At 49.3% G+C, this 9827-nt stretch overlaps 1 protein-coding gene across 1 annotated transcript; it reads right to left on the reverse strand.

Moving 5' to 3' along the window:
- Positions 1–6858: 6858 nt before the first annotated feature.
- On the reverse strand, positions 6859–9170 carry LOC127304867 (uncharacterized). The gene is made up of 2 exons (XM_051335437.1): positions 7622–9170; positions 6859–7203 (listed from the first exon to the last, which is right to left on the reverse strand). The coding sequence occupies exons 1-2, from the start codon at positions 8955–8957 to the stop codon at positions 7034–7036; spliced, it is 1506 nt and encodes a 501-aa protein (XP_051191397.1). The 5' UTR covers positions 8958–9170; the 3' UTR covers positions 6859–7033.
- Between the last annotated feature and the right edge of the window lie 657 nt (positions 9171–9827).

A 9827-nucleotide genomic window follows, 5' to 3' on the forward strand; every position in this document is an offset into this window, starting at 1 on the left:
CTTGCTTTGTTGCTTCATTGCTGACGTAACGAGCGTACGGACGTAGTCGATGTCGATCTCCTCGTCTTTTTTCTTCAAGATCTCCGCAGCCTTCTTCATGTTATCTTTCGGAGTGGCGTACGGCTGCTGCTCGGTCGGAGTTGCGAAGGTGATCTTACGGGGAGCTATAGTTTCTCGCCGGATCTTATCAACCTCCTGTTGAGCCTCAGTGATCTTGTCCTCCCAATGCTTCCGGAGTTGCTTGACTTTGACCAGTGATTCGTCCACCTCACGCTCGCGCTTGAGAAAATTGTCCACGAAATTCGCGGCTTCCTTCCTCTCGTCAATCATTGCGGCTGTGGTTTGGGCAAACTTTTGGGCTGTGGCCAGCATCTCCAGTCTCTTAGCTTCTAGAGCCTTTGCATTTGCTGCGTCTTCAGGAGTGATGGTTTTGTTGAGGATATCCGAGTGCGCGATTGCGTCCATGCCTGCTTGCTCAACCAATTCTTCTGGGGACAAGATTTCCTTAGGCGGTCGTTCCCGCGAAAGCGGAGATCCTGCATGAGATGGCTGTGGATCGGAGTGGGTGTTTTCATCCTCTGATTCCCGTTGATCCAGCGCCGCCAAGGTTGCAAGAACCTGTTTAGGCTAGGCGGATTCAACTTCAGGCTGATCACCGTATCCATACTCCTTCACCTTGCGATCGAACTCTTCAGTATCCATGGAGGGGGTATCCCCGGAAATTGGGCTTAGGTTGCGCAGGATCGATTCTTCAGCCGGAGCGCTGCTTTCTCCGACAGCCTCCTGCTGATCCGGAGCAGCGTTGTTCTCCGGTGCCTCAACCTGCTCGGGACCAGCTCCGTCTTCTTGAGGGGCGGTTCCGGTGGTATGGACCAAGAAGTGTACGAAGTGACACCTTTGCTTCTCTAACACCTGGGAGACCCAGGCGGATCTGCGTTGGTCTTCCACCTTTATTTCCTGCTCAGGGGCGGATTGGGTGGGTTTTGATTTTTCCAGATCCAAGGCGAAATCTTCCTTGGGAAGCTCCTGCATCTTAGATCGGACCTCCGCGACTGCGTCCTGCTCTGCGGTGGTCGCGTCAGCGTTACCTACCAGAGCGTTTCCGTCGGAATCGACGGTTTCGCCGATGAAGATGTGTATGCCACTGACTGGGACGATGGAGAGCTTGACGGGGTTTGTCTTAGCCGGAATCCAACACTCATCCGGAGGGACGATCGGAAGATTTCCGGCGTAGAGGACGCGCCCCACGGAGATGGTGTCGTCGTAGCTTCCCATGGCGGAACCCTCCCGGTTCCGGCCTCCAGACGCCGCTGGCCCCACGGTGGGCGCCAACTGTCGTTGCCTATTCGACGGTGCCTCGGAGGAGGGATCCTCACGAGGGGGAGAAGAAGTAGGGGCCACAGGGCGGAGCGCACACGGGACGGTGGTACGCGATTTACCCAGCTTCGGAACACCTGCACGATGACAGTGCCTACTGCTGCTTGTCTGGAATTATCTGGGCGCTTTTGCGTTGTTACAATGAATTGTGGTTATGCCTCTAGGGCTCCCGGGATCCGGCTTATAAAGGCGCACAGATCTAGGGTTTACATGGAGAGTCCTAGCCGGATTACAGGTTGCGTAACTACGGTACAATGTCTTGCCGTGTACGTCAAGGATCTGCCTTCCTATCTACGTCGTACTGGATCCGGGTTCCATATGGGCCTCCACAGATCCAGCTTCCTCCGAAGGTTGGTTGGGATCCGGCTTCCCTATCCTGGGCTGGACTTCATCCTTCAGGATCAACAGCAACTGGGCATGATCCGCCGGTTGTCTAACGGCCGTTTGCCCTGGCGGGTAATTTTACGGCCACGCTGCGCTCAGCCAGCACATGATCATCCCCGGCACCGGCGCGGCCTCGGGGGGGAGCTCGGCCTCGTCCGTGACCCGGCCCCTTCCTCCAAGGTCAACTGCCCCACCGACTGCCCCGTTTGGGCACGAAATGGGGGCGCATTCTGGGCGGCAGGCGTACCAGTCACGGGATGGGTCACCGGAGGTGGGCGAGTCCATGACGGGGCCGTCCCCTTCGTCCATTGACCTGAACCGTGCGCCGGCGAACTCCAAAGGCCCCAAGAACCTGGAAGCAGCTGCGATGGCCGGTGCACGCAACCTGCTCGACGATATGTCGGCCGCGCACGCGCAGTCACCGTCCACCGTGCAGGCCCCTCCGTCTTTCGCGCAGACAATGCCGACGACCCTGCCATATCCTTCGACACAGCAGGCTCCCCAGCCACCTCCCATTGACACACAGGAGGGCACAACTGCCGGTCCTGGCAGCATAAACATCGCGGAGGAGCCGTTGTTCGGTGATGCCCTCACACAAGCCGCAGCTGCACAAGCTCGAGCCCGCCGGGTAAGCAAACGAACCGGCAACTACACTGAGAAGGAGGACAAGGTGCTCGTCGATGGATGGTTGACCATCGGGCAAGATGTGTTGACGGGTGCCGAGCAGAAGGGGACCGCATTCTGGCGCCGGATCTATGAATACTTCCATGAACATCGCAAATATGGACAGGAGCCATTTGAGAGCGACCGCAGCGAAATATCGCTCCAAAAGAGGTGGGGAGCAATTCAAACGGAATGCAACAAGTTCCAGGCGGCGTATGATCACGCGAAGCGGCTCCCCGTTAGTGGCATGGGTGTGAAGGACTTGGTATGATTCTTAACCTCAACTTATTCATCCGATGTTTGCACATCTATTTATCGTTGTTGTCTCACTTTGCTCTAGGTGTGGCGAGCTTTGGAATTCTACAAAGTCAACAATGGAGAGAAGACCTTTGCCTTCCCTCATTGTTGGAAGGAACTCCACGGCACCCCCAAGTTCCAGGAGGGGTACGAGGGGTACAGGGCGACCTTGACTGGCAACAATCCCGCCAAAGATGCCACTGTCATTGACCTTGATGGTGGGCAGCCTTGCGGTAGCTCCGCTTCTCGTGCAAGTCGTCCACGCGGCCACAAGTCAACCAAAGCCGACATGAAGCGTGATGCTTCGTCCATGCTATTGTACGGCACTTTGAAGGAGATGCATGCGGACAGAGAGGTGTCCACGGACAAGAGGGATGAGAGGAGGCGCCGGGAGAAAGAAGAGGACAGGAAGAAATTCTTTGATGTCCAGCAGAAGAAGCTTGAGATTGAAGAGGTCAAGGCCAAGACCAAAGCTAAAGAACTTGAGCTCAAAGAGAGAGAACTTGAGCTCATAGCAATGGCAAGGGCCAAAGAGGTGGAGCTGAAGGCGAAGGAAGTTGAGCTCAAACGCCAAGCCGAGGACAACCTCATCATGAACGCCGACTTGACCAACATGAGCGAGGCAAAGAGAGCTTGGTTCGAGAAGAGACAGAAGGAGATCCTCGAGCGCCCAAATTGAGTTAGACAATCTCAATTGTAATTTTTATATTTTTCTCAAACTATGGCACATTTTATTTGATTTATCATGGTACATTTGATAACATTTTATGCTATTTGATAATATTTTATGTTTATTATATATTCTTCTATGTTTACAAGATATTATTCTATATTTGTTAGACATTGTTTATAAGGATCTGTGGCCAGAGGACCTATTTTCCAAAGAAATTGGCCAAATGGCCAAGTGGGTGGCCGCTGCGTTGGGCGCAGCCTGCGACCCAAACGGTCCGCGCGTCCGCTCGGGTACGCAAACGGCCCAAAATGGACGGCCCAGCGCGTCCGTTTGGGTCGCCCGGTTGGAGATGCCCTGACGACGCACGCCTACAACTAGCTAGAACGTGTCCCCGCCCGCACTCACGTACAGCTAGCAAACATTGATAATTTTTCTATGCTACCACGTTAGTAGGTACGAGTATGTTCTCGTTGTTGGCAAAAACTGTGCAAGTGAAATAGTAATCACAAAAGTGTCAAGTATAATGGGAGGATTATTCCGTATTGATTCTTTTTCCTTCTCGCCTTTCCATCAGATGTTTGGAAAAACCGTTAGTCTCCGCTTGGTTGTTTCATCGTTTTGTAGCCAAAAACAGACGTAAAAATCGGAGGGTACCGAATCCCAGTATTGGCGTTTGGTTCACCTGATTTTTTTGTCCCCCCGTTTTTTTCCAACGCGCGCTTGACTGCATAGCTGACCTGTAAAATTCACGGACATCCGACTCTCCGCAAAAACGGCGGAACCAGTTTTTCATAACAGGATACTGAACCGACATTCCAAGCGCGCCCTTAGAATGTTTCAGTGTTTAATAGCTGGAGGGGGCTTCCTGCTCAACCTGCATTTCCATGACTTCTATTTTGAAAAGGGGACTCTGCCCCCGGCTTCTGAATTTACATTACTGCTTTGCTTTGTCCTTTCACATCTTCTCAACTTGTTGGAACGAGGGAGGAAGCAGCGGTCATCAGCTGCATGTAGCAGCGTGGACCATATGAACTTCACGAAATAATTTGTGATATGGTACAAAAGGTATGACACCCTGGGGCCTTGCCAACTTTAAAAAAAAAAAATCTAGACGAAAGGCATAGTCTTGCTTTTATAGAAAGCACAAAGTTTTTACAAAAGGTTTTACAAGTTATTACTGGGGAATGTACCATCTGAAGCTGATCCCCGAGCTAGGTACACCCACACTGAGAAGTGCAACACCCACGCTACTCAACTGCAACAGCATTCACTCCCAAAGAACACCCACAACAAAATCCACAAGTTGCCGGTTCACAGGAAACAGTAAAAGAAAACAACAACACATCAACTGCTCCTAAATCTGCGAACCCAACGCACACTTGTGTGCTAAGACTCAAATTAATAATTGTAACGGGAGTGTGTGGCGTGATGCGCCTCCAACCTCCTCTTTTGATGTATCCACAGCGATCATGTCTGCTTAAATGATGAATAAGCAGAGCTCTGTTGACTGTCAAAAACAAAAAACTAGTTCTGCGTGTACAGATGTGTTGAATCTTCTGAAAAGTTGCTCTGGTTCTTTCAGGAGTTTCATAGTTTGATCCTACTGGTACTGGGTGAACGAGAAATTTGAGCGTTCCAACTTCCAACCAAATTTCACCTAGGTTACCTATGCACAGAAGTCCCATCTCGAGATGTCAGTCATATGCTATTGCTGATACTTGTTGCCCTTGCAGCTGGTTACGAATTACTCGTTCTGAGCATCTTACGTGGTTCAGTTACAACTTGCACGCATACTATGTTTACCGGTTCCATGTACAATGTCCTTCTGTGGAAGAAGGGGCGATCTGGTAGCAAATCGTCCAGGAGCTGACAGCGGTCTGACGTTTGGCATTCTAACCGGTCAGCTCGATCGTGCACATGTTCAGTGGAGTCAGATGTTGTGGTTTTATCAGGTACATATATCATACCAATCTATGTCATGGTACAGCGTGATTGTGCAACTCTGAGTAGAAGCTCTGTAAGTTCTGAAACCTCATTGCTCGCATGAGAACTGTCACAAATATTTAATATACAGTTATCATTATTTTTGTATAAACTCGTCGATGAATGATCTGAATCCTAAAATGAAAAGGAGCACAATTGATCGGGCACGCCCGGTGCACAACTTAAACGGACAGGATGCTGGAACTAAAGCCAACATGACCATCGAACTGCAGAGCCTATGTGGCGCCTGTTCGACGATCACTGAATCTGGAAACTCCTAAGCCAGAGAGGCCTCTAATCAGGGCTCGTTCTGCAGCTCCAACGCTGCCATTGGCCATGGCTAACACCACAAAGGTACTGGCTCAGCAAAGACAGTCATTTCACACCAACACTAATAATAATCACAATATTCATGTTGAAGACACTAGACAAACTTGGCCCATTGAACTTCTTCTGGGTCGTACAGCAAAGGAGTGCCATTTTCCTTATTAAGTGATCTGTTCTGTCACGTGGCAATTATGTTACTACCTCTGTCCATAAATAGATGCCAAAAGTTTGTCTAAATTTGAATGAATCTAGTCACGATTTAGTGTATAGATACATCCGAATTTGAATAAATCTTTGGCATCTATTTATGGACGGAGGGAGTATTATTCTTAAATGGTCTATCAAAATATATACCACTAAGATTGATACTTCATTTCAGTATGCCATAACGGAGTCATTGTTGTTCAGATTGGTGAGAAATTTGCTTAACCTGATTTAGTCTATAACTCTCATATGTTCTAAACATTATATCCAAAAAAAAAAAAAAAAAAAAAAAACTAATCCTGCCACAAAAGTGTAGGTAGATCATCCAATTTACCACCGAGGAAATACAACAACTCTAGATAAGTAAACGGCTTCCCAAGTTCAGCAATGTACATATTTGGTTAATATATAGCAAGTACAGTTCTAAAACCGAAACCAAGAACATCTCCAGGCCTCACTAACGAAATACAGTGTCCCTTTGATACATTTAACAGCATACAACCATTAAGGCCCCATTTTGATTGAGTGTAAATTTTATGTGCTCTAAATACTGGTGAACACACAAAAATTACATCCATTCCAAACAAGACCTAAGTGGTAAAAGCAATGTTCTGGCTGTAGAAATCACAGCACAGTTAGTGATAATAAATGACAGGCAACAACAGTAATATGCATCAGATCAAACTAAGTCAGGACATTTTCTTCCCAAAAACCAAGCAGATTTAGGGTGATTCCACGTTGTGCGTAAGGAACATACAGTGCAACCTTCTACTCCAGAATCATATTGCATTTGCTCTGCAACTGGGTTCAGGAATCAGGACACACTGAGAAAAACTCCCAACACTGCACTCAAGACAGATTATACTAGACTACCAAAGCACATGGAACCACAATACATTCACAGTATTGGATGAGGTACTTAGATGATATGAACTACAAACATAAACAAACAATCCAAATATCTCACAGTTCAGATATTGTTCTTACTGGTCAAGTAGAGTGACTTCCTCAAGCAGATGAAGACAACACGAAGTTTAGGTAAATACCAATTAACAAACCAAACAGCAACAAAATACAGTACTGAAAAATTAACTGACATTACACTCATGACTTGTACCGTCGATCTTACTGTACTTGCCCTCCTCTTCCCGCGCCATTATGTGGCCTTGACCACGGCTTGCCACCTCGTCCACCCAAAGTGCCAGAGCCACGTCCATTGTTTGTGCCCATCTGGTGTCGTCTCTGGCCCATGCCAATGTGCATCCCCTCATGCCTGGGCAGCCCTTGCTGTGCACCTGCACAACATTCCAGGTTTTTACCGTAACCACCTGGTGCAAAAACTATTTAACATATACAGTTTCTGAGGGTTCCTAGTCATAAAAGTAGAATGAAAGTTCAAGGCTACATTATTGGTCACAAAGTACAAGTGCCACATATACGATTTCTAGTTACAGGATGCAGTTCCAACCATATCGAGCTAGCAAACAATGAAATTAAAAGTGATTAGTGCTCCCTTTGTCAGGATTCGAAGTACTTGCTCTTTTCATTTCACAAACCTCTTTGTGACTTATTTTGGTTGATCATAAACATCAAGTTCATGGTGCCCTCACCTAGCATACTAGAAACAGTGACTGAACTTCAAGCAAGCCAACAAACTCATATCTAAGCCTACAGAAACAGATAACTGGGCATGCACTGGTATAACATAATTACCTGCTGGAGCCCCATTCTTCTTCTTCAATGGAACATGGGTCCATGAGTCCTCTTCATTTACCTCGATAACCTTTGGCTTGAAGATACTACTTTGAGTGCATGAGAACATCAAACCAACAGTTCTGTCCGGACTGAACTCAGCAATCCCTTGTACAGTCTTAGTTCTAATGTTGACAGCATGCACCCATGCCATGTCATCATTGTACATAGGCTTTGTCAAGATGTAAACCACATCAGCATCATGCAGGCTAAGAACAGGACTACCTGCACGGAGCATCAAGTCTGGCTTCTCCACACCTTCTGGCTTATCCTGCAGCCGTCCAGAATGCTTCTGGTTGCCCATGATCTGAGAAGCATTGAAGTGGCAGTCCTGCTGCCAATCCTGCAGAGGATACTTCATCCTCCATGCATAAGCAGCCCAATCTCCACTGACGTTGGTGGTGTCATCGCCTGGGCTGAACATACAGAAGTACTTGATGAAGCCATTGACCATGACAATGTCTCGAACAGTGGAACCCAAGCCTTTAAGAGAAGGGAGCCCCACCGATGGCAATGCTTTGTAACTGATCGTGTTGCCACCAAGGATAACATCATATATGAAGATACCATTCCAGAAGTCAATCCAGCCCATTGAGCCACCATATCTTCCTCCGATCTTGAACACCTTGTCTGTAATTTTGTAGCAGTAGCTTTCTGGTGGACTGACGGGCTTGGTGTCCCATTTCCAGGTCTCCGAGTCGAACATGTGTATATGGCCTGTCACAGGGGTTGTGAAGGGATCTCGGTTGAGCACGACGACGAAGAACCTATCATCTGCCGGGAGGTTCAGGATGCCAACTTCGTTGTCAGCGTAGTAGCGAGGATCAGGGTTAGGGAGCAGCTGGAGGGTTGGCTGCTTGTTGTCGGTGCCGGCACGGTAGATGAAAAATTCGTTAACGCGGCCTTCTTCAAGGTTGTGCTCCGGGAAGACAGTGACGCGGAGGAGGGCGAGGCCGTCCTCCGTGGCGACGACACGGGGCAATTTGGGGAACGCATCAGGTTTGAGGCCAGGGCAGTGGACTGTGAAATAGGAAACGCGCGGTGGCTGAGCGATCCAGAAGGTCACCTGGATCTTGCTCTTCTCGTCGCTCCTTGTTCCGTAGGCGGTGGTGCCGTTTGCTTCGTCGTCGATGTAGGCCATGGTGTCGAGGACCACCGTCTCAGGACGAGGGGAGACCGAGTCGTCGGCGGTGGGGTGGTTGGCCGGACGCATCCAAAGCGGCTTCAGGGGCCTGGCGTCGTCGCCGCCCTCTCCGCCTGAGCAGATCGCGGCACCTTCTTCTAACAACTGCGCCATGGAAATTCGAACTGGGGGGAATTTTATAATATACCACACTTTACTTTGATTCTTTATTATTTACCACATGACCACCTCGAACTGGAGAGGGAACGGAACAGATGAATCAGATCGACAGAAAGGAGGTGTGGATTTCCGTCGACTGAAGGTGGCGATCACATCGGATCGGATTGGAGGGGATTGTGGGAGGCGGCGGAATCGGGAAAGCCAAACCCTAACGGGATATACGGAGACCACGAGAAGGATAGATGGATTACAATCCGAAGACAACCTATGGAGAGATAAACGGGCCCGGTCGGCCCGGCCCGAAATTCCCGGGCCAAGCCCGACCTAACCATGTCTCTGGGCTGGGGCTGGGCCTGATTTTGTGGCCCGATGCTTGGGCCGGGCCTGGGCCATGATTTTATGTGTTTTACTGAAGTGGCCCGGCCCGAGGCTCGACGGACTTTCTCCTTGATGGGCTGGGCTTGGGCCACTTTTCTCCGTCCGACGGTTGGGCCGGGCCGAGCCTGGGCCAAGTTTTATTGTGTGTTGGGCTTTGGTCGGCCCGGCCCGAGAAATGCACAGGTATACCCTCGGGCGGCCTCACACCGGTTAAACATTTTTAGCCATTCGATCGTGGTCTTACATGGTCTTACAGCTCATCCGGGCCGTGCGTTAGGGGTAAGACAGTTTTCCCCTCATGAGCATAAAATAGAGTTTTGCTTGGTGCACTTGTCGTTGTACCCGGTTGTCCTTTGCTTCTCCGTCACAACGTCCTGTTTTTCACTGGTCCCGCTTGTTAGCTTCATGTGTATTGTTGTTGCCTTGTAGGGTGTACTAGCGATGATGGGCGCGGCAGCACACCGCGCCATATGGTGGCTAATTGAT

This window comes from Lolium perenne, chromosome 5, assembly GCF_019359855.2.
Source record: "Lolium perenne isolate Kyuss_39 chromosome 5, Kyuss_2.0, whole genome shotgun sequence".
NCBI lineage: Eukaryota > Viridiplantae > Streptophyta > Magnoliopsida > Poales > Poaceae > Lolium > Lolium perenne.

Coding starts and splice junctions, on each gene's coding strand:
- LOC127304867 (XM_051335437.1), bottom strand. CDS start 8,957: ATGGCGCAGTTGTTAGAAGAAGGTGCCGCGATCTGCTCAGGCGGAGAG. Junction 7,204..7,621: donor GAAGAATGGGGCTCCAGCAG/GTAATTATGTTA, acceptor AATGTTGTGCAG/GTGCACAGCAAGGGCTGCCC.